We start from the raw sequence: 26355 nt of genomic DNA, 5'->3' as shown, positions 1-26355 counted from the left end.
TTAGATAAGTGTTCGTCCAGTGGCATATATAACAATTGTGATGACGAATTACTTCCTTTGTTCGAGAACAATCTTTTTGAAATATAAATCTGTGATTTTACTAGGTCCACAGCTTCAATGAACCAAAGCAAAAGTTATACATCGACCTGTATTTAAATCAAATTGGTTCTCTTCTTCTTCTGGTATACAATAGTCTATCGACATTCGATGATTACATACTGTTGGCATACGTGGACTAGTCTATTTACAACACTTTTACCCTTATTTATTCAAAATATATGTTTTTTTCTTATGTTCAATGTATACATGTATATATTTTAAATTGCGCTATAGTTCCGTAACTTTCTATCCAGTCGTATAAATCGTCGGCAAGTGCGTACATTTTTTTAAATCAATATTTCTGGTCTGTTCCAATCTGTCCTTCACTATTGACAATGACTATATATTACATTTTCCCAAATTCACCTTTGAAAAAAATATTTAAATAGATTTTAATTTCATCAAATCTTATTTTTTGGGTATTATTTATATGTTTATGAATTATATTCTTTACACCAGAAATGTTATTTATAAACAAGCGTATGAGTTTAGTAATGACAAGTAAGACAGAGTTGTATATTATTCATCTGATAGTTCAAAATGGAAAGTTATAAGTTATAAGTTATCAGCTGTGTACACGGATCAATACCTGCAGAAGTGAAACGATGCATGAACTTGCAAGCCCGTAAATCGCTTGAATACCTGGACGTGTCACCTCACACCCCTCACAATACCTTTGGAAGTAATACCTTTAGCCATGCTGGTGATCAGATGAGGGAAGATTAAAATATATTTGTTTATTACTTTAAAGAATTATGAACAAATTAGATTTTCGAAAACAATTTTCACGGAACACTTATTTATGATTTCAACTTTGACTTTTCACCTAATTCCAATATCAACAGTTTAAAAACAACAGACCATGGTAATTTAAAACTAGAGGCTCTAAAGAGCCTGTGTCGCTCACCTTGGTCTATGTGAATATTAAAGGAAGCAGATGGATTCATGACAAAATTGTGTTTTGGTGATGGTGATGTGTTTGTACATCTAGATCTTACTTTACTGAACATTCTTGCTGCTTAAAATTAATCTCTATCTATAACGAACTTGGCCCATTAGTTTCAGTGGAAAATGTTAGTAAAAATTTACAAATTTTATGAAAATTGTTAAAAATTGACTATAAAGAACAATAACTCCTAAGGGGGTCAATTGACCATTTCGGTCATGTTGACTTATTTGTAAATCTTACTTTGCTGAACATTATTGTTGTTTACAGTTTATCTCTATCAATAATAATATTCAAGATAATGACCAAAAACAGCAAAATTTCCTTAAAACTAACAATTCAGAGTCAGCAACCCAACAACTGGTTGTCCGATTCATCTAAAAATTTCAGAGCAGATAAATGTTGACCTGATAAACAATTTTACCCCATGTCAGATTTGCTCTAAATGCTTTGGGTTTTGAGTTATAAGCCAAAAACTGCATTTTACCCCATGTTCTATTTTTAGCCATGGCGGCCATCTTGGTTGGATGGCCGGGTCACCAGACACATTTTTCAAACTACTAACCCAAAAGATGATTGTGGCCAAGTTTGGATTAATTTGGCCCAGTAGTTTTAGAGGAGAAGATTTTTGTAAAAGATTACTAAGATTTACGAAAAATGGTTCAAAATTGACTATAAAGGGCAATAACTCCTAAAGGGGTCAACTGACCATTTCAGTCATGTTGACTTATTTGTAAATCTTACTTTGCTGAACATTATTGCTGTTTATAGTTTATCTCTATCTATAATAATATTCAAGATAATAACCAAAAAAGAGCAAAATTTCCTTAAAATTACTAATTCAGGGCAAGCAACCCAACAACGGGTTGTCCGATTCATCTGAAAATTTCAGGGCAGATAGATCTTGAACTGATAAACAATTTTACCCCATGTCAGATTTGTTCTAAATGCTTTGGGTTTTGAGTTATAAGCCAAAAACTGCATTTTACCCCATGTTCTATTTTTAGCCATGGCGGCCATCTTGGTTTGATGGCCGGGTCACCGGACACATTTTTCAAACTACTAACCCAAAAGATGATTGTGGCCAAGTTTGGATTAATTTGGCCCAGTTGTTTCAGAGGAGAAGATTTTTGTAAAATATTACTAAGATTTACGAAAAATGGTTAAAAATTGACTATAAAGGGCAATAACTCCTAAAGGGGTCAACTGACCATTTCAGTCATGTTGACTTATTTGTAAATCTTACTTTGCTGAACATTATTGCTGTTTACTGTTTATCTCTATCTATAATAATATTCAAGATAATAACCAAAAACAGCAAAATTTCCTTAAAATTACTAACTCAGGGGCAGCAACCCAACAACGGGTTATCCGATTCATCTGAAAATTTCAGGGCAGATAGATCTTTACCTGTTTAACAATTCTACCCCATGTCAGATTTGCTCTAAATGCTTTGGTTTTTGAGTTATAAGCCAAAAACTGCATTTTACCCCTATGTTCTATTTTTAGCCATGGCGGCCATCTTGGATGGTTGGCCGGGTCACCGGACACATTTTTTAAACTAGATACCCCAATGATGATTGTGGCCAAGTTTGGTTTAATTTGGCCCAGTAGTTTCAGAGAAGAAGATTTTTGTAAAAGTTAACGACGACGACGGACGACGACGGACGACGGACGACGACGGACGCCAAGTGATGAGAAAAGCTCACTTGGCCTTTTAGGCCAGGTGAGCTAAAAAGTAAGAGTATTTTTCGTATCAAGTTAGTTAGTCGGATAAAACAACCGTACGATTGACAAGATATCGACACGCAATTACGACTACATCGGTTACTGTAGTTTTGTTTCTTTGTGGTTTATAGACATATCGTTTTTATTAATCGGGAAAGAAGACAAAATGGCGGATCGCAGAGAATTGATACTCTAAATTTAAATCGATGGTGATCGCTTATCTAGCGGAATAAAACTTTAATATCTATGAATTTGAGCATTTTTATACAGAATGAACATAATATCAATTTTTGATTTTTTTGCGAAGTTTCCCTTTAAAGACTAAAAATTGTTTAGTTCATATCAGGAACTTAGTGCCCTAATCAGATGCAGTACAAACAACAAACAGACATTCAAATTGTTGTTAAACGGCATATAAATAGTTAGTTAAAAAAATTTATGAAGCCATACCACAAGCATTTATAGAATTAACTTATCATATTCTCAAAACCACAATATTGCTAAAATAGAAATTTTCAAACATATATCAAAACTACATTTTAGATGTGTAGTTTGTGAAAATTATGCAACAGTTTGTTCTTATTCTTATTGCATGTTTTGCAAATAGCCAAAAAATCTTGTTTCTTCAATTAATTTTACCTGTTCCTCTAATTTTGCCCGTCTTTCTTCTTCTTCTTTCAACTGTCTTATTCTCTCATTTTCTTGTTTTGCATCGTTTATTGAATTTATGAAAGTATCCATGATTCCAAAGAAATCATCAGGTTTAGAATCATCTGAGATATCTCCAAAGGATTTTGCTGCTTCTTTAAACTGTAATACAACAAATCATAGATTTACCTTCACTTTCTTTTAAATTATTTACATAATATCTTTTACATTTATTACATTTTTAAAATAATCCAATGAATTTGTATCAGAAAAAAATCATATTTCAAAATTAATTTTAAATCTATCAAAAAAGTTAAAAGATATATTAATTTTTTATAATACCTTATTTATCATTTCTGTATACGCTTCCTCTATTTCTGAGACGTTATAAGATGCCACTGCTACAAAATCAGTCATCACACTGACAAATCTCATTTTACCATGCATGGACTGCTTCTCAAACAACACTATCTCCTACAAAGATTAAATGATTTTTTTGCACCTATTTCAACTTTCCAATCTGCATATTGATCCGATTATCAAGTATAAGTCCATTTAACAATCATGCAATTTTTAGGTGGAGTTTAAGATGATTTTACTTCTTTCCTCATGCCTGAACATTCTACATTACTCTTGCAACAAGTCACTTTCTTTCTTACAAATGTTATGCTATTGCATAGTCCTAAATACATAAACTCATTGCTAAATATTTTGTCATCTGATTTATTTACTCAATTGCCCCATATAAAGTATGCTGTCTTGGCATTATATATTACTAGAACACACCCGCGAAATCGCGGGCATTCAGAGCGTAGTTTAAAGTATCAGTATGTAAAGTGTTGTTGGAAGAATTTTGTTAAATACAGAATGACTGGAGAATTTCAGCAAAAGTATCCTAAGTCATAGGTTATTGGGGACAGGACAATGTTTTTTTTACCCTCCACCTTTATTTCCAAAGTTCCCAATTTTTGGTTTTCTATCAATTTCAATATGAACATACATTTAGTATGTTATGAACATTTATTTAAGTAAGGAGCCTGTAATTCAGTGGTTGTCGTTTGTTTATGTGTTACATATTTGTTTTTCGTTCATTTTTTGTACATAAATAAGGCCGCTAGTTTTCTCGTTTGCATTGTTTTGCATTGTCATTTCGGGGCCTTTTGAAGCTGAGTATGCGGTATGGGCTTTGCTCTTTGTTGAAGGCCGTACGGTAACCTATAATTGTTAATTTCTGCCGGTCAGTGTCATTTTGGTCTCTTGTGGAGAGTTGTCTCAACATGGCAATCATACCACATCTTCTTTTTTTTTTGTAATCAATGAATTTTGTAAAAGATTTAATGACTGGAGAATTTCAGAAAAAGTATCAAAAGTTCACATGAATAATTTTAGCGCTTATCTGTATATTATGAACATTCATTACAATATAAATAAAGCGTATTTACTTTCAATTCTAAGTTTACTAATCGATCCATGGTGATCATTGATATAGTATACAGACCCTCTCTATTTAATAAACTCTGTGACTGCCGTGGATAGTAAACTTGAAAATGATAGCAGATAAAATTCTGAAAATACACTTTATTCGTAGTATATGTACGTTCAAAGTATACAGAAAAACGCAAACCGGAAGTCTAATCTGACTTAAAATTTCCTACAATGACGGGACAATACCCGGATGCCTTTTTTCACGTTTTTCTCCTAAAATAACGCAATCTGAATAATCATATGAATGGATGACAAATGCGACTATGCACTGTACCTATAGGAAACAGAGGCGTGTTGATTAATTTATTGTGGAAAGAAGAGAAGCGACACCAAAAATGAGGTCTTCTCGTTTAATAGTATAGATATATTGTTAGGTCTACTTTTTCACCTTGTATTTTGGCAACAAAGCATTCAAGTTGATCATTGCTTATAATCAAAGAGCTGATAGCTCTGAGGTGGAAGAAGGTGAATAAAAGGTAACCTGAATTACCACAAAAGCAGCCCCACTTACCAAGGCTGCTTTGATCCATTATCGTTTGATGTAATTTTTTTTCTTCAAACAAGAAAAGGTCATAAGTACATGGATTTCCCATCCGTACAATCATTTTCTATGTTCAGTGGACTGTGAAAATTAGGTAAAATCTTTAAATTGGCAGTAAAATTAAGAAGATTATATCATAAGGAACACATGTGCACTAAGTTTCAAGTTGATTGGATTTCAACTTCATCAAAAACTACCTCGACCATAAACTTTATAACCAGAAGCAGGACGAACGGACAGACCAGAAAACATAATGCCCATAAATGGAGCATAAAAATAGTAAGGCTTGTTACATACCCGCCAACTTTTGAAAGTTCCCATAGGGGTTTTTAGTGCACAACAACAATTTTAAGGTTACAATTTTAAGCGAAGTATTTTGCACGATCTGGATTGTCTAGAAAAAGTGTCATATTTGTATGATGAACTTGCCTTTTTCTTAAGTCTGTTTGCATGATTCTAGTTATTAAATCGGTAGAAGAGATGAAGCTAGCAGATCAGTGTTTATTTTCTTGCGTAAGAATATTAGATGCTTGTTGAAATTTCCAGTTTTGAATTATGCACACAAATATGGACCTTTAACAGGTTGGGAACAACACTCATAATGAGGGGTAACCTTATTGGAAGAAGATTACAACCCACTGTAAAAAATGAGCACATTTTAATTCATATTATTTGATGAAACTTTCCCCCAAGAACTATGCATCTATTAAGTACTAAATGGTCAAAATATGTCAAAAGAATTTTCTGTTGTTTCTAAACTGATATCTTCTTTATTAACTTGACCCCTCATTTAGAAAAGTTGTTCCAAATATAAGAATTTTCCCACTTTTGAGTTTAATAAAAATCTTAAAAATGTTCTTTCTTTTTTTTCAACAGTAAAATGACCCCTTGTTTTAGGAACAGTCCCTTATTTAAGGGACACCACTCATAATTGAGGGGGGGGGTCTCAACCTGAATACAAAAATAAAATATGTTACAACCAGTAGTATGTCAATAAATTAGTGAAGAAAAAAAAACTATTTACTATCTTTATCATGTTTATTGTAGTACAGTAGACTCCGGACAATCGGATACCCAAAATTTCAGCAAAAATATCTGATTACCCGATATATTCAATTAGACGATGAATGTATATTCAATTAATATTCTACAATAATAAGTAGACCTATTGCTTAATATGTGAAAGGGCTGGAGGATTGATGGAGTGATTTTTATCAGTTACATCACCACGATGTTTGCGAGAAAAATTATCAGCTGATTATGTAGCTAATGATTAAATTTGTTTCCACTTGCAGTTTTTAAATCCTATGTTTATTAAAATCAATCAAATGTCCTGAAATATTTATGTAAATTATTATCTTCCATCCATAGTTTGTCTTTACTTGTTTAGTAAACAAATTATTTACATTTTCACACAGGTAAACTAATTTGGCTATAAATAGATCACAGCATGTCTGAGTAGAATCTCTTATCTAAAATCGTAATTGTTATAATTTTATTTCTTTAAATAATCAAATTTAAATTTATGAAAATAATCATGATTGATAAAATAGTATTGCATAAAGTTTACGCTTTCAGAGACTATTTATGTTTATGTCATGGTTCTACAGGCTACTTCCCATATTTGTAAACAAACCAATATGGCCGCCACACGTGATTACCTTTGCACATGTGAAAAAAATATTTCTGACAAAAGTAAGATTTCTCTTGTCAAAAGGGATTTATATTTATATTGTAATAAATTATTCAGAAGGAGGTACATTCAGTTTCAATTATATTTCTTATTCTATGAGCATTTAGAGTTTAATCAAATTCTCCCAACAGTAACGTACTGCTCTTGTCAACTGAGTCTTAAATAATTTTATAAATAGATTCAAACCATTTGAAGTAGAAAGGCATCTAATTCACATGACAAGGTAAACAATGAATAAAGACACCAATTTAATAAGAAATAGATCCTTTTTATTTATTAAAAACAAAATCTTCTTGTCTGCAAGATTGCAAATTCGTAACTTCAAGGGCGAACTTGTAAACAGGGCGAGTTGTCCCGATACCAAATCCACGCATGCGTACTACAAATATCTTCTGTAAAAACATCCGGTTACAAGTAAACAAATATTAAACGTTCATGGATTTCATGTGGATGAGATGAAATCTATTAATTTACATAAATAAAAAGGTCATATTTACGATAGTGATTGTTTTTCAATCCTAATTTACAAATTAAATGATTCAGATGCTTAATCATGTGTAAAAATCGGTGTCAGGAATCTTAAGTTGTTATGAAATTGTAATACACAGAAACGAATGCGGCATACGGAGGCTCAATGAGTTTAAAGTCGGTCCCATAGGTCTTCAGAAGACTTGACGTCTTCTTCCACCAAAAATAATAAATACCTGTTCTATCTCTGAAAGACCTGACCTCAAAACAACTATTTCTTTGTCCAACTCTCCCATGCTGAAAAATAAGATATTATATACAAAATAAACATATTTGGTTTAAGACACTTTTCTTTTGTTGTTGTTTTTTGTCTTTTCCTTTTTTAGCTCACCTGGCCCAAAGGGCCAAGTGAGCTTTTCTCATCACTTGGCGTCCGACGTCCGTCGTCGTCCGTCGTAGTCGTCCGTCGTCGTTAACTTTTACAAAAATCTTCTCCTTTGAAACTACTGGGCCAAATTTAACCAAACTTGGCCAAAATCATCATTGGGGTATCTAGTTTAAACTAGAGGCTCTAAAGAGCCTGTGTCGCTCACCTTGGTCTATGTGAATATCAAACAATGGACACAGATGGATTCATGACAAAATTGTGTTTTGGTGATGGTGATGTGTTTGTAGATCTTACTTTACTAAACATTCTTGCTGCTTACAATTATCACTATCTATAACAGTACTTTCTGTGGGAAATGTTATTGGAAATCTTCAAATTTTAAGAAAATTGTTAAAAATTGACTATGAAGGGCAATAACTCCTTAGGGGGTCAATTGACTATTTTGGTCATACTGACTTATTTTTAGTTCTTACTTTGCTGTACATTATTGCTGTTTACAGTTTATCTCTATCTATAATAATATTCAAGATAATAACAAAAAAACAGCAAAATTTCCTCAAAATTACCAATTCAGGGGCAGAATTCTAACAACTGATTATCCGATTCATCTGAAAATTCCAGGGCAGATAGATCGTGACCTGATCAACAATTTTACTTCCTGTCAGATTTGCTCTTAATGCTTTGGTTTTTGAGTTATAAGCCAAAAACTGCATTTTACCCCTATGTTCTATTTTTAGCCATGGTGGCCATCTTGGTTGGTTGGGCGGGGCATCGGACACATTTTTTAAACTAGATACCCCAATGATGATTATGGCCAAGTTTGGTTAAATTTGGCCCAGTAGTTTCAGAGGAGAAGATTTTTCTAAAAGATTACTAAGATTTACGAAAAATGGTTAAAAATTGACTATAAAGGGCAATAACTCCTAAAGTGGTCAACTGACCATTTTGGTCATGTTGTCTTATTTGTAGATCTTACTTTGCTGAACATTATCGCTGTTTACAGTTTATCTCTATCTATAATAATATTCCAGATAATAACCAAAAACAGCAAAATTTCCTTAAAATTACCATTTCAGGGGCAGCAACCCAACAACGAAATGTCCGATTCATCTGAAAATTTCAGGGCAGATAGATCTTGACCTGATGAACAATATTACCCTGTCAGATTTGCTCTTAATGCTTTGGTTTTTGAGTTATAAGCCAAAAACTGTATTTTACCCCTATGTTCTATTTTTAGCCATGGCGGCCATCTTGGTTGGTTGGCCGGGTCACTGGACACATTTTTTAAACTAGATACCCCAATGATGATTGTGGCCAAGTTTGGTTAAATTTGGCCCAGTAGTTTCAGAGGAGAAGATTTTTGTAAAAGTTAACGCAGGATGACGACGCCGGACGACGCTGGACGCCGGACACCAAGTGATGAGAAAAGCTCACTTGGCCTTTTGGCCAGGTGAGCTAAAAATGTGTGGCGTGACCCGGTCAACTAACCAAGATGGCCACCACTGCTAAAAATAGAACATAGGGGTAAAATGCAGTTTTTGGCTTATAACTCAAAAACCAAAGCATTTTGAGGAAATCTGACATGGGATAAAAATGTTTATCAGGTCAAGATCTATCTGCCCCGAAATGTTCAGTTGAATCGGTCAACCCGTTGTTGGGTTGCTGCCCCTGAATTGGTAATTTTGAGGAAATTTTGCTGTTTTTGGTTATTATCTTGAATATTATTATAGATAAAGATAAACTGTAAACATCAATAATGTTCAGCAAAGTTAGATTTACAAATAAGTCAACATGACCGAAATGGTCAGTTGACCCCTTTAGGAGTTATTGCCCTTTATAGTCAATTTTTAACCATTTTTCATAAATCTAAGTAATCTTTTACAAAAATTTCCACTGTAACTACTAGGCCACAATCATCTTTGGGGTATCTAGTTTGAAAAATGTGTCCGATGACCTGGCCATTCAACCAAGATGGCCACCACGGCTAAAAATAGAACATAGGGGTAAAATGCAGTTTTTGGCTTATAACTATGAAACCAAAGCATTTAGAGCAAATCTGACAAGGAGTTAAATTGTTAATCAAGTCAATATCTATCTGCCCTGAATGTTTCAGATGAATTGGACAACTGGTTGTTGGGTTGTTGCCCTCCAATTGGTAATTTTTAAAGAAATTTTGCCGTTTTTGGTTATCTTGAATACTATTATAGATAGCGAGAAACTGTAAACAACAATAATGTTCAGCAAAGTAAGATCTACAAATAAGTCAACATCACCTAAATGGTCAATTGACCCCTTAAGGAGTTATTGCCCTTTATAGTCATTTTTTTACAATTTTCATTAATTTGGTAAATTTATGTAAATTTTTACCAAATATAGTTCTCTGTTACTAATGGGCAAAGTTCATTATATATATAATTGTAAGAAGCAAAATCATTCAATAAAGTAAGAACTTCAAACACATCACCATCACCAAAATACAATTTTGTCATGAATCCATTTGTGTCCTTTGTTTAATATGCACATAGACCAAGGTGAGCGACACAGGCTCTTTAGAGCCTCTAGTTTAAAACTATGTTGGTGTGCTATTTAATTGACATACACCCCATCATCTTTTTTTTTCATTTTGCAATACTTTGTAGAGTCTCTGTGACTGGTCTGAATTCTGAAGATTTTTCATCCATCAAACATGTTTTAGATGGGAAATCATGGTCTATTCATCTTCTAAATGGGCATTGGATTAGCTTTCAGTAACTGAGTAATGTTTGTGTATTTTTTCATTTTATTTATTTTTCTGATTTGTATCGATCTGATTAATCATGATTTTTTTTTAACTGAGTTTTAACTGTTTGTTCTAATTTTGTGCTGTCACACCACTGTCTAAGGTTAATGCTGATTTCTGAAAAAATCACACTTTTTTACTAATACCCTTAGCTTTATCACATGATAAACTGGCTTTATTAAAATAGCATAACTTTATATATAATCCGACTTACTTGACTTTTGAAGCCACCTTTACATCTGGCAACTCACTTTCTAATGGCATGATCTTGGGGAACTAAAATAAAATCCATAAAAAATATTACTGGTGTTTTCTTTGAAGAAGAAGTTTGCTTTGGATGTGGAAATGCACTGTGACGGTGTAATCCATACTTGATTTTCGAAATGACAACCGCCTCAGACTCCTTAGTCCACTATATGACTGAATAAGTTATGGAAGTCCTCAGCTTATTGGAATATATTAAAGCTTTATTTTCACAAAATGTTTTAATAACTCTTAGTATGGGACAAAATAGTTTTGCCAAATATATATCTCTATATGAATTAGTAAAATATAACACTGCTTTCCATGATTATTTTTATCAAAATACAGAAATATGTCAAAAACTGATGCCACTTCACATCAAAATGGACAATGTTATTCCAAATATATGAGGTTTTGATGCACAAACCATTTGACATGCTATATTAGAATTTCATAATTCTTAGGAAATTATCAGCTTTAAAGGTTAAGATGGGGGTATTTATTTCTGTATTCTTTAAATTTTTAGGCCATCTCCTCTATGTAATTTTGTATTTTTGTATATTTTTTTTTTACATATTTTAGCACCTCATTATTCTTTCCCACCCTTTTTTTAGACAATTTTTCTCTGCTGGATCAACCCGATCAAGACCTTAACTATAAAACTTAAGCTCACAATTTCTAACTTGGTAATATGTATGTTTTTCTTTATAAATCTTTTTTATCATTTGCTCTAAAATTTATAAAAATTTCTCACCCTTTTCTCCAGTACGTCCACCAGATAATGTAGCAGAGTAACATTTCTGTCCATACTAGATTTAGTGTCTAACATGTTGTTTAGACTGTTCAGTTTAAATCCTTTGGCATTCCCTCTCTGTCCTCTGTTCATAAAGTTACCTAAGGCTAAGATTATCTCTAGGAGTTGTCGTAACTTTGTACTCTTCATCATTGTGTTTGATGAATCTATCACAGCTGAAAATAAAGTTTATTGTGAAAGATGAATAAGCATAAAATACAATGTATGGATATATCAAGACTCATGTACACTGTATCAAACATTTCCTTAAAAAGACTCAATTTTTTCTAGTCTGGAATGTAATTTGCCTTACTTTCTTAGTAGCTTTATGTTAATTTCATTTAGAAATAGATGGAAATATCATTCAATAAGAAAATTAAGATCTCTCTTATGTATAATGTGTTCAAAATGTTGAAGTACAAACTAATTATTGTAAACAATAAACCTCCATATTTCCCACTGAAGCAAAAATTATGGAATCCAATTAATTAAATTCACTAATTTGTACAGATATACAATTCATACATGTTTTTCCATCAGTTCATAACTAATTAAACTAATAAGAGAAATATATCAGTTATTGTAACTTGTATTCCATCAGATATTCATACCCTTTTGAAGAAAATTCTCTTTCCCTATTATGAAAACTTACCATTAATCTTTGGTCTGATATCACCTAATCTTTCTGGGAACTTTTTCTTGAAATAAAGTGCTTTTAAAATGGCTTCATAATGGAAAACTCTGAAAAAAAATGTTTGACTTCAAGATTACAAGATCACTACACAACTTCAGCTCCATATGATCAATAAAAGAATTCACCAATAATTCAAAATGGTTAACATTCCACTATATCAATTGAAGTTGTAGCCTGTTAAAAACAATGGATAAGGTACATACAAGCTCTACTTGATTTACTCAGATTAACTTGGTCAACAAATATGCATTGGGATCCTTATTTGTAATTCCTTAGTCATTTTACTTAGTGTCTTGAACTGTCAAAGTAAATTGTTTTGGTAATCAATGGTCCACTTACTGGCTAGCTTCAAACAAGAATCTGTCTGCTCTTGCCATGTTATCTACTTCCTGTGAATGCTCATTTAATGTTTGGATTTCTTCAGTAGTTGGCACAAATTTCAAAAGCTGTAAAAAAAACAATGAAAAGTGTGTGCAAGAAGTGATACACAAATTGGTCACAAAATATGTTGACTACAACGGTTCAGGATTTCTCCAGTTCCAAAAGTAATTCTGTCATGTTGTACTTGCTTTGTTATTTAAACAAATGTGTGTGGGGTTTTTCATGGACTTAACAGTTCTATGTGCATTAAAAATGAAGTAAGTTGCCTGTTAACAATTTGATGGAAATAAAGTAAAACATCAATACATTTCCTCATGAAAATTTAAATGGATATAAGACTTTCTCATTTTTTTTTATCTAAAAGATCCATTTAAAGTTCAACAAGGTCAGGTCCTATTTTAACCTTATACATCAATCTTACATCCAAGTCAAGTTAAGTTCAGATTTTCCAACCGTTCAATTAAAATCTGATAACAATATACTGACCAAGAGTATAGCCAAAAAACCACTTATGCATGAGGCAGATACTAAAGCAATAATTCCTATATTTATCACTGTTTATGTTTTCTATATGCATTATTAATATCTCATATGACCTGTATACCTGTTCTAACATGTCCTTTGGTAAATCCTCTCTACTGTCCATGTCTGTCACAGCCTTTATTACTTCCTCGTTGGTAAGTTTCAGTTTAGATAACAATATTGTACAGTTTTGAGCACGACGTCCATCGATCAAAGCTAATTCCTTGTGTTTACTAGTCTTACTAGATTGTTCTTCACCTTCTATCTTTTTTTGATAGGCAGAAAATGTCTTTTCAAAATCATTTAAATCTAATTTTGGATACACCTGAGAACAAAAAATATTACATTAAACATCAGCAGAATATAAATAAAATGTTTTTTTTTCAATTCTTTTTATCTACTGTCAGGAACATAAGGCCCAAATAGGGTCTTGGTTTTAGGAATTCAGCTTTAAATAAATGATCAAAATAAAGTGCTAACAAGGTATATGTACCTAAAAGTGTAAAAAGTCTCACTAGCTAATGATTAAGAAATAATTAATGTAAGCTATACTTTATTGTAGTTTTAACATGGGTAGGCATTACATTTGTGATTATTTTTGCCAGAGCGATAGTGAGGGCTAAAATAACACAAATATAATGCCTACCCATGTTAAAACTACAATAAAGTATAGCTTGCATCAATTATTTCGATTCTGATTAGGACAATTAATGTAATTTCTATGACCGATGTGTATAAGGGTAAAAGTGATAGTGTAGGCTTCTTCTTCTTTTTGTTTGTAAAGAAGCAAACGGCTGGCACTGTGATTTTTCAGAGGTAGGAGTTTTTGATCAGCCAGCATGAATGGTTGTCTTATCTAGGTCAAATATGTCAATTTCGGAATGCAACATATAACAGTCATAATAAATGAACTAATAACAACATGTGCATCATTTAAAAGTTTGGAAGTGATTTAAGTTAATGAAATATATTAAATGCATGACAATTTAATAAAATTCATTATTCTGCAGTAGTCAATATATGCATGTGCAAAAAATAATTATTGGAATAAGAGCATGGGTTTATTCATAAAGCGAAAGAGGCACGTCATATTAGAATAATCTACATTTCAACCATGCATATTTGTGCTTTGTGATTAACACATTCAGCCATATTCAGCAAAGTTCATCCATTATTTCTATTTTTTTCACTTAACAAGAAACATGTTTATCCAAGTTACAAAACAAATCTGTGTATATTGGAATGTACATTGTACAGAATTGAAGTCTGTCAGATTAAATTCTTACCTTTTCATGTTGCAAACGATTCCAAACAGTCCCTGAAACAACCATCTGAAATAAAAGATTTCATTTCAGACCAGGAAAATATTTTTTCATATCACCATGTTTTTTTGTTGAAAGAAAAATGGGAAATAAATCTATGATCTCTAAATCATGCTGCCAGAGGATAATGACTTTATACATTTTTTTTTTGTTACTTCAAAATATATCTCTCATTATAATAGTGATGTTCATCCCTTTTATCACAAATATGTCTCAATATATCTATGTTTCTAATGTATTTTTTATTCCAAAACAAACCAAAGATATTACTGTAAATAATTAACAGATAAAGAATAATATATTGACAGATATTACTGTAAATAATTAACAGATAAAGAATAATATATTGACAACTTAGCTTTGTCTTCCAAACGTTGTAAATGTTGGTTTCATTAGACTATAAAAAGCAGTATTGTGCTTGAAAAAGCCTTTCAATTTTTCTACTTTTTCTAATTCCTCTTCACAAACAAAACATGCATAATATGGAAAACATTTTTTTGCCATACCTTATGCTTGACAAAAATATGCATAATATGGAAAACATTTTTTTGCCATACCTTATGCTTGACAAAAATATGCATAATATGGAAAACATTTTTTTGCCATACCTTATGCTTGACAAAAATATGCATAATATGGAAAACATTTTTTTGCCATACCTTATGCTTGACAAAAATATGCCACAACCTTTACTACAGTACATATAACAGATCAGTTTAATTTCATCAAAAGCTATATAGACATTTGACATCAACTTAAATCAAACTAGCTCAGGACAGAACAGCTGACCAAAGTATTATAAATTTACCGATGTTCTTGATACAAAATAAATCTCACTGACCAGCTGTGAGAAAATATGTTATAGACACAGGCACATTCACAATAAGTAATAGATGTTTATCTTTAACTTACATCTGGAAGTTTGTCCCAGTTTAATGACTTCATAGGTTTTTTAGGTTTAGGATGATTACTGGATTGACCCATTCCTGACATCATACCTGGAGCTGGCGGTGGAGGGGGAGCACCTGTAAACAACAAATTAAATGTTACTATAAAACTGCTGTGAACTATCAGTTCCCGAGGGTATCATCAGCTCAGTAGTCAGTACTTCGGTACTGACATGATTTAACAAACCTTTCTAAAATTGTCCGTTTATAAATTTTTAAATTATTAAGAAACTAAGGGTTTAACTCCCTCAGGCAAAGTGGACTTTAGATGAATTTGGCAATTTATTTTAGGTATTTTTGACACATAGCTCTTCAACGGTTTCGGTACTTATACATCCTCAGATTTCAAATGTTTGGCTTTTAACGTTCCTGATGAAGGTAAATCCAGGAAAGCGCTTCGGACGCATGAAATTATTAAATGTGTTGTTTTCAATTTTTTTTGCATCAAATTTGTCTCGTGAACTCGTGATATTTGATTAAGACTTGGTTCAAAATAAAAAACTCTACAAAAAAAGAAGTAAAAAAATACAGTAAACTGTCAGTGAATTACATTAATTTTTGTGGATTATAATTTTCAATTTATATTGAATTAGCATTTTGTTATGCACTTAAGATTCATGGTTCAACTTCAACTACTCTAGAATGATATTATTATCATAGTGAAATAAAGAAAATACAAGCTTGTTCCTTCATATTTCATAACTTCCCAATAATCCAAATGTGCATTTAAACCATTACCCGGTAACCTCCTTGAATTAGTGGTAACAGCTAGTTGTTTAGATGTTTATCCGTAGGAAACTAAATTAAGAATGATCTTTACCTGGTGCTGGGGGTGGAGGTGGAGCCATAGGGGGTGGGGGCGCTGGAGCTAATGATTTGTAGTATGCATCGGCAGCTGAAGTTGAGATTCCTACTTTCGCATCATCAGGTATACTACAAGAGTTGATGACCATGTCTGATATTCTACTGTCTGTAGGTTTGGCTGCTAACTGTAAAATACAAATTACAAAAAAATGTCACTTTAGATGTGTTTTTGAAATGCTACAGTAATATTAGAATAAGAATACTGTATTAATGTCACAACAGGACTAATGAATTATAAGATTTTATATGATTCTGCTAGAAATGAAAAGAGGCAAATTTTTAATCACATTTTGGAGATCAGTGATTCACACTAGGCACTCGAGTAATAACTTCTTCTTGGAAAACTGACCAATATAAAATTGTACAAATACATGTATAAACATATTGGTCTATCAATAAATTCTATGAAGTCACAAAAAAAAGCTGGCAGAAGTGATGGTAGATCAGGGTTTGTTGGTTTTTGTATATAAATAGACATGTTAATTTAATAGAACAACTTTCTTGTATCACCAGTAATACTTTAGACCAAAGTTTTTGGAATTCTGTTTAGTATTTTTGTCCAAGAAAACTGCAAAATAAACCTTTTTGTCTATATTTATGGTATATTTTTACCAAATTACTCAGCTATGCTTTGTCAACTTATTTGTGAATTTGTATGACAGATTTTTACATACCTGTGCTTTGAGCATTTCAATTTCCATATTGAGTTTATCTATAACTTGTTTTAAATCTGTTTGACTATCAAGTTTTGCCACCATTCTGGTTACTGTAGCTGCTAATTCAGCCTAATAAAAGAAACCAGTATATTTAAATGTGATATATATTGTTTTTCCTATTCATACAAAAATAATTTATATCATATGAGGAATCAAACTTATTAGACAAAATATGATGCATAAAATGTTTTTATGAAAGATATCTTTTAAGTTATGATTGACTGTTGATCCTTCTGACTCTAGGTCAAGTACAGGCAATACATAATACAAAATAACTTGACTGAAGGCACTGATAATTCCTTTACAGGATCAAGGAAAAAAATAGTTAAAAATAGATAGCCAGAGTAAGTGATGCATTAAAAAACAAAAACAAAAAGCACACTAAACTCTCATTTTATGTGTGTATGGCTTTGTTGAATTTGCTTCAAAAGAACCAAACAAATTTTTGTGGATTTATAAAATTTCATGGAATGGTTTTGGGTATGATAATTTGTATATCTTCCGATCAATACTTTTTTTTAATAATTTTTATGACTTTTATGTTATATCACCTTTTCTTCATTTTTGATTTCACATTCATGGTCTTTCTTTGCCAGTTTACTTTCCATTTCTTCATTCTGTTTAGACAGGTCTTTTAATTTCTGTTGTAAACTCTGAAGGTCTGTTTCGCTGGTCATTCTACAAAGAAGGCCGTTAGAAAATTAGAAACAAAAGAAACGAGAGTTTCCTAGCATTACAACTGTCTGGTTAAAACTGAAGCGAGCTTATTTTACTTTTTTACAATCGTTTACAAAATGCAACTGTTGCCTAATTAATTTTCATTTTTATAATTGTTAACAAAATGTTTTGGTTGAGGTCAACTATTCATCCATGAAAGTAGCTTGTCTTTACCAATCTGTTTACTGAAAAGTATCCAAAAACCTGTACTGACAGAAGTATTACATTTCCAAGAGTTTTTTTTATTCATCTACAAAAAGTGAGGGGGTTCAAACCATATTTCCCCTTTTGAAAACCATTGATAGTAAACAAATGGGAGTTCCAACCTCTAGCCCCCACCCACCCTTTTTTGGATCATCCACCAAAAAAAAAAAGGCTGAATAAAATAACAATATCTATGTGACTCACTGTCTAACAATATTTTTGACATTCATTTCTACTGTTCCCACATCTGGATCCTTGCCATTCTTCTGTTGTAGCACTACTTGTTGCACAATCTGGTCAATTACTTTCCATAATCCAACTATGTTCATATCATTGCCAACTACAAAAAATACCAACAAAAATATGTTTGAAAACATTCGGGACTTTAATAAATGAAATGTACATTGATTCATATATATAACAATAATTCCAATTGAATTCCTTGCTAAAAATCCAAATTATTTCATTTGTATTTTCTTCTTTTTATGTTAATCCTCTATAATTTGTTTGCTTTTGTATTGAAGCAGAAAATGCAGAGAAATACCAGGAAGATTTGAAATTCTGTACTTTTAAGACTCTTTCATTCAATAAGAATGTGACCATAGTACACGAATACCCCACTCACACTCATTTTCTATGTTCAGTAGACTGTGAAATTGGGGTCAAAATATAATTTGGCATTTTCAAATTAAATTCAATTCATCAAAAAAATAATGTAGTTAAGGTTATTTTTTTAATAAATACACAATAAAAATCTATAATCATATAATAACGTAATTATAACATACATGGTAGTAGAATAAGATGCTGCATTATAGACATAAAGTTTTGATAAGCACTACTCATGGTTAACTTCTTCCTCAGTACATCAAACATACTGTAAGCACTCTTTGTATCTACATGTACCTAAAATAATAAAACATATTTTTAAGGTAATGTCTTTTACATATCAAGCAAAATGTAAGAGTTGTCCATCAATTGATTTTATAGACTTAATAAAGAGTATAATTACACTGTTTAATCCCTTTTGGTATGTTTGCTTTTTATATTCTGTAACAGGAACAAAATATTTCTTTTTTTTAATCCTGTCATGACATACCTTGGTCAGTGCACAAAACTGAAAGAAGAACAGAAACTTGCCGGATCCTGTGTCCACTCATTGCTTACAATAATTAGACACCTATTTTAATCCAATCAAGTAGTTTTAAGCTGTCAAATATTGATATATATCCATTCTTAAATAACTTACATTTTCAAACCTTGAGCATAACTGCTTTTCATCAGCATTTCTCATCATTTCAAAATAGTCTAAATGTCTGGAAAAAAACATAAGAAAACTTAAAGTAAATATTTTTCATCATCATTTTATTAAATATCATATAACATCTATATAAAAACCACATTGCTTCCGGCAAAATAAATTGCTCCAAGAACAAAAATTTGGTTAATGCAGTATTGAATGAGTACATCAATGGGTTTCAATGAAATTACAATGAAGTTAACTGTAAATATTATTTGAAATTCCTTTTGATGAAGGTTTTTTTTTACTTTCTTTTATTCTATTTTCACCTATGTTTTTTTAAGTTTTAGCAAATCCAATTTTTGCCGTGCTTAATCCTGTTTCCCCTTTGTGAAGCATAGGCCACTAATGATATTTCTCCTCCATTTTTGCAATCATCAGAGTTTATCTTTAGTTTCTTTCAAACCAATCTCTATCCTGAATCAGTATTTCGAAAATATTAAGATACCTACCTATCTAAAGTAGCATTTCCATGGTTTCTTAGTTTATCTATAACAGGCTGTATACCAAGCATAAGAAACTCATATCGAAGATGAAGACGAAATTCTAAACTTTCCTGTAAAATAGATCAGACAATACATTTTGTTGCAATAAAATACAGAAATTCAATCATTAATGTTCTGTATTTGAGTTAGAGTAAAATTTATATAATCCTTTGTTGCTTTTTGTGGTATACTTGCATTTATAGAGAAAAACAAAATAAAAATTATATGGTTTATATTTAGGACTGTTCCAGATTTAAACATATGGGCCACACTCAAAAATAAATTAATTGTGGGGAGTTGCATTTTCTCTTACAAAATTGCAAAAAATATAAGTAAAATGAAAACATTATACAATGGGTGGTTGTGTCTATAAAAAGTGCCACATATTCCCATGAACCATAATAGAGACTATCATGAGAAAAGGATTTATACAAGTTAACATCTCCTGTATTTTCTATGCTGAACTGTAAACAGGTGCATCCTGAACCTCAAAATCAAAATATATTTGTCATCAATCAGATCCAATTCCTACATGTATATTATATTTGACAAGAAAAAAAAGTCTTTTAAAAATGATTGATTGAAAACATGTATGAGAATATCCTGGTTACAACCACATCTGAGAACAGCTGTTAGCTTTTACTGAGATCTAATAAGAATTTTACCTGCCCTGGACCATACTTGAGAGCAGCATTTATAAAGGACATTATGGCTGTCTTCAGATTCACCTCCTCTCTGTATCGTCCTGTACTTCTTTCAAGGTCAAATATCAAACTCTGTAAAAAGAAATCAATATTTTCAATTAAGGCAAAGGAAAAAATATCATCTTTCAAATTTCATGTAACTAAATATTGGAACTATTATAATTTCTATGAACACACTTTTTTTTATATTATTTAACAGAAAAAGATGAATGACTCCATGATACCTAAAGATAGTGGATTCTAAAACACTGTGAAATGCTGCTGTAAACACATCAATATTATATATATTGATATGCAGATCGCATATGATTTTTGAAGTATGAAATTTATTCTATTGTGTTTTCACAATATTGTAAACCGGTTTTGGAGGTCAGTATATAAATAAAGTATGCATGAGATTCAATTATCAATTTGGACAGTGTCCATTGTGGTATGGTTGCTTAGTATTTAAGTCTAATTTTCATTAAGAATTATTTGCTTAATGCATTGAAGTTGTATGTAAAGAATTAATATGTTTTGTATATATTTTGCAGATGCTTGATTACTATTTTTTATTGTTGATCAGATTGAGATTTTGTGATGTTTATAAGAGACTTTTTCGTAGATGTGCAAGGTTTCTGTATTCAATATATGAACTCTTTAAAAATTACGTATTGTGATCTTTGGATCTTGTTATTAAAATTAAGATGGTAATTGCACTTAGCAGTATACAATATCTGTTTTCAGCAATGAAGCTATTTTAATGCATTATTGCTCTAGATATTTTTAAATTCCACCAGGGAACCTGCTTTATTTGAAAGGACTATTACCTGAAATCTGGTTCTTTCTGCAGCATATTTCTGGTAATGTAACATTGCCTCTAGAACCTTTTTATGACCACCAGGAACCAGACACATTGCACCAAGTATTTCATACAATGCAGTCTTTGTTTTAATGTTTTCTGTTGATAAACTTTGAGCAATGATGTTGACACTATCAGGGAAAGCAAATACATGAGCTCTTCCTTGCTACAATATAATAATATTTATAAAAAATAGTTTTATACCATTATATGAACAAAAATTATAAGCAGAATTAAGATGCCATAAAAATTGGGTCTTCTCATTACTCTCATTTAAAAAGTGACTGTCTGTCAGAAGAAAAGCAGCCATACTGGTTATTTGAATAGTCTTTTTATGAACTAGCCTGTCTATATGGACAAAGAGTCTTGAAAATTGTCCTCAGGAATTTAATTCTGTTTGTAATACCTTATGTTATTGATATTTATTTATCATTAAGTATATAATTGCAATAAAAAGACTTTTCTGTACAAATGAAATGAAAATGAGGCTGAAAATCTTCAAGTGATCCTTAGAGCTTGCAAGCTCAGTCTGTCATTCCACTGCACAAAGTGGGTACTACTTCTATAACATCAAGATATCATTGTTTTGATTAAAGTACAATCCTTCCTCACAGTATTCTAATTGACCCTCCTCCATCCTATGTGTTATTTTTTATTCCCGTTATTTCTGAATGTTTTCCTAAAATTTGCCCATTATTTTTTATCCTTGTCTTTTATCCTTGCTCACATAAATTTAACTTACAGAATTATTCATAAGAGCCTTTATACATCCTATAACAGATGTATGTATACTGCTTTCCATTGTGGTAAAGTCCATTCTCTTTAGAAAATTCAGTAAACATTCTAAACCTTCCTTGTCCAGAAATCTTGTCACAAAACTGAATAAAAAATATAAGAAATTTATACACATCAATCATTTGATTATTGCTCAAAATTTGATGATTTGCAGCTTTTTGTTAAATTTAGTGTTTTAAATCAATCAAATGTAATTATAAATGTGTACACATGTCTAAATGAAGCTAAAACATGAAATTCACAGAGATTGTTATCACTTCAACTGAATTGTACATGAACTTTATTTGATTTTCATTACAAAATACTTCCAATCTATGGTTTACTTTTACTGTTTGGTAAAAATCATTATTAACATGATAAACGATTTATTATTTATTTAACCTACCTCATAGGCTGTGTCCTGAGGGCTGTTTTCAAACCATCCACTATTTCCAACCCTTGATCTTCTTTGAAGTCATCAAAACTTACTCTAGTCTGTATAAATTCAAAAGTTTATTCTTAGTAACAACATGAAACTATGGACAATTTTTGCAATGTGTTTGTATTGTTCTTCACTTTACTTTTCATTGACTGCTGATACCTGGCAAAGGAACCAACAATCGCTTTGGTGGTCTCATAGTAGCATGTTTCTTTTTTTTTTTTTAAACATATCTATTTGCATGTTTGCCTCGAGTGCGGGAGGTTGTGGTTTTGAACCTTGGCCTGGTAAAACCAGACTTTAAAATTTGTATTTGCTGCCTCTCAACCAAGAACACAGCATAAAGGAGTAAGTGCAAAGACTGGTTGGCTTGGAGTCAGAATAATGTGTCTGGGTAAAGTGACATGTCTTCTTGCCGACTTTTATCTTGCGAGGTTGCCCATTAAATATGCAGCTCAGCAGGTCAGTTTAGTTATGTTTCATCAACATGTCCTGAATATGCATAATAGTTTGCCGCTAGACAGCATACATCATCATCACAGGGGCCAACACTGAACATTATGGAGTTTTGAAAATGTATCATTTTAGGAAAAATATTTAAGCCTTCAGCATCTGTCAGTAGTGACTATGAACCTTTCTGATGAAGATTTATTTAAGTGGGAAAATATGAAAACCACACATAAACTGTACTTGAATTTGATCATATAAAAAGCAGATACAAATCTAATAAAGTCACAGATCCCATTTTTCATTACTTTTGAAGGAACTATAAAGAGATATCCATTTCCTGTTGATTGCAGTGTATTTCTTTTATGCTTTTTCTGTACTAACAAGATTAATGATATGTAACAACTAGGATGCATATTGATAATTATATATATATTTTAATATAATACATACATCCGATAAACTGTTAATGTTATCTATATAGGCGTCTGGCATTTCTCTGTCCTGTAATACAATTAATAAATCATTGTAAAATTTTAAAAAAAATTTATAAATCAAAAAAAAAATACTGTCAATCAACTGCCAAATTAACACACTGATTTGATTCTATTATCACCACACAAGCAGTCAGTTTTATTCTGATGTAACAGAAGCAATGAAAACCTTTATCGTGATAAGATATGTTAAGATACAGATAGATGCAGATGTCATACCACTATCTGAAAACTGTTCACTATTAGGACCGAAATATAAGTTTCACTGAAGATTGTCCAATAAATCATTGATCAATTACCATACCAGTATGTCCCTGTGTTATAGCTAAATGCAAAACTTAGCTAATTCATTCTAGTGTTAAGAAAGTGACCAAAATTTTATGATTGATTGATAGATGTTTTCTTGACATGGCCTCAGTACCAAATTTGGTACTTGATATACATAAGGACATATATAAGTCTTGCATATTGAAATATAAGTTAGACATAAAAGAGTAAATCTGTATGTTCTTGTCTTATGGTTGTGCAAATTATTGTTCTTGTATTTTAGCTGTGCAAATTATTGTTCTTGTATTTTGGCTGTGCATCTTAGTGTTCTTGTCTTTTGGTTGTGCATCTTAATGTTCCTGTCTTTTGGTTGTGCATCTTAGTGTTTTTATCTGTTACTTGTGCATCTTAATGTTCCTGTCTTTTGGTCGTGCATCTTATTGTTTTCATCTATTGGCTATACATCTTAGTATTCTTGAATTTTGGCTGTCCATCTAAGTGTTCTTATATTTTGACTGTGCACCTTAAGTGTTTTTGATTTTTGACTGTGCATTTTAGTGTATTCTTCTTTTGGCTATACATCTTAGTGTTCTTGAATTTTAGTTGTGCATCTTAGTGTTTTTTGTCTTTTGGTTTTTTCATCTTAGTGTTTTTGTCTATTAGCTGTGCCTCTTAGTGTTCTTGTTTTTTGGCTTTGCATCTTAGTGTTTTTGTCTTTTGGTTTTTTCATCTTTGTGTTTTTGTATTTTGGCTGTGCATCTTATAGTTTTTGTATTTTGGCTGTGCACCTTATCGTTTTTGTTTTTTAATATGCATCTTAGTCTGTTTGTCAAATGAACTGATGGTTTATCTATGTCCAGCTAATGTTCTTAACAGTTTGGATGGAGAATTCAGTATATATCCATACCTGAATTTTACTGCAATACAATTGCCATTTCTTGTCTGATGGCAAGTTAAATAAAGCATCTCTGTGGGCTTGGTCAACATCTAGTTCAGCCTGAAATAATAATAACAAAAAAACTCAGAAACATGAAGTGTTAAAATGCCTTTTTTCAACATTTTTATGGCAAGTGATCAACTCTATTACGAAAACCACAACTCAAAAAAATCTCAATGAGCTTAAATAGTATACCAAAATTCATCTGTATTTCATTTTCAGGAATAAGAGACTAAGAAGAGAGCTGTGGTGTAGTGGTTAGTGCATCGGACTACTAACACAAAGGTTCCTGGTTCGATTCCCGTTCCAGGATGAAAATTTCAGGAACTGAATTTCGGCACTCCCTTGACCATTGTTGACACCATTTGCAAGTATGGTCTTGAGGAAACAATAATAGTCTGTCTGAAGGAAGGGGACGATAAATGGCTGACCTGTGTTAAGAGAGAGCCATATCTCTTGCACGTAGCAGACACCCTTGTGGATTTCAAAGGAATAGGCTAATGCCCCTAGGGGACAAGACTCGCACCTGCAAAGTGGAAAGGGATTAATATAAGTTGCAAAAACTTGTTTCCCAATCCACTATAAATAAATATGTTTAAACTAACAATATACTGTAAATTCAGAAATTTATTATTGCGATTTTGTCATTTTAGACTTAAGAATGCAATTTAAATTTTTGAGATATTGAGAAAAATCATGTCTAATTTATGTAAAAAATTTCAAAATGCGAGTTCAAATTATTGTGATTATAACCCTGTCACATTTTTCACAATAATAAAAAAATCGCAATAATTTCTGAATTTACAGCAGATTTTAAGTTTCATGTATAATTTTTAATGTTGTTAGATTAGAGATTTTTTTCAATTCAGATTGCATCTTAAATTCAAGAAGCAAATATAACTTTTTTATAATACAGCATATTTGTGAAGTTTTTATTCTAGAAAGCATCTGGAATGTCTTATTTCTTTTCACCTGGCACAATAAAAACTAATATAGTCCTTGCCAGGAACGAGATACAGAACAACTTTTGAAGTTGCCACCTTCTATACTGAATACATCAAATACTATCAATCATATGAAGTCATTACCCTTTAATCAATCAAACTTGACACAATTCACAGGACACAATCACTATGGTTGTTTCTTAAAAATTCACCCCTCTCCTCAATATCCCCCGAAAAATTTGCTGCAAAATATTTTTGGCAACAGATTAAGAGCTGATGTTAAATCACAGTGACATTTAGTATGGTATTTCAAACTTTCAAGTTTATAAAACTTAACTTTCAAATGAAACAGCAGAGTTCATCCCATAAATCAAGAGAGAGGAAAAGTGTCAATTTATTATTCATAAAAATGTCTTTGACCTTACACTTTTAAATCACATAAAATTTAAATTATCAGGTAAACTCTACAAAAACTATTAAATTTAAGAAAGGTTTAAATTATTGCCTGTACATAAATACACCATATATATGACCCTGTACCTGCG

General features: G+C 31.6%; 1 protein-coding gene across 4 annotated transcripts in view; it reads right to left on the bottom strand.

Moving 5' to 3' along the window:
* The window catches only part of LOC139514242 (disheveled-associated activator of morphogenesis 1-A-like), a 55217-nt gene that overhangs the window by 7175 nt on the left and 21687 nt on the right, over positions 1–26355 (bottom strand). For all 4 annotated transcript variants that reach the window (XM_071303124.1, XM_071303122.1, XM_071303121.1 and 1 more), the window contains exons 3-25: positions 24837–24926; positions 23622–23672; positions 22689–22777; positions 22251–22386; positions 21477–21674; positions 20629–20739; positions 19931–20034; positions 19428–19494; positions 18967–19084; positions 18383–18518; positions 17809–17935; positions 17216–17326; positions 16498–16666; positions 15643–15755; positions 14695–14739; positions 13491–13733; positions 12845–12951; positions 12464–12552; positions 11773–11987; positions 10990–11051; positions 7845–7905; positions 3764–3895; positions 3413–3583 (exon numbers count right to left, since the gene is read on the bottom strand). In XM_071303124.1, the coding sequence (XP_071159225.1) occupies positions 3413–3583; positions 3764–3895; positions 7845–7905; positions 10990–11051; positions 11773–11987; positions 12464–12552; positions 12845–12951; positions 13491–13733; positions 14695–14739; positions 15643–15755; positions 16498–16666; positions 17216–17326; positions 17809–17935; positions 18383–18518; positions 18967–19084; positions 19428–19494; positions 19931–20034; positions 20629–20739; positions 21477–21674; positions 22251–22386; positions 22689–22777; positions 23622–23672; positions 24837–24926 (2745 nt within the window). The remainder of the gene's footprint in view (positions 1–3412; positions 3584–3763; positions 3896–7844; positions 7906–10989; positions 11052–11772; positions 11988–12463; positions 12553–12844; positions 12952–13490; positions 13734–14694; positions 14740–15642; positions 15756–16497; positions 16667–17215; positions 17327–17808; positions 17936–18382; positions 18519–18966; positions 19085–19427; positions 19495–19930; positions 20035–20628; positions 20740–21476; positions 21675–22250; positions 22387–22688; positions 22778–23621; positions 23673–24836; positions 24927–26355) is intronic.

Source organism: Mytilus edulis, chromosome 3, assembly GCF_963676685.1.
Source record: "Mytilus edulis chromosome 3, xbMytEdul2.2, whole genome shotgun sequence".
Classification (NCBI taxonomy): Eukaryota; Metazoa; Mollusca; class Bivalvia; order Mytilida; family Mytilidae; genus Mytilus; species Mytilus edulis.
This window is presented reverse-complemented; position numbering and strand designations above follow the sequence as displayed.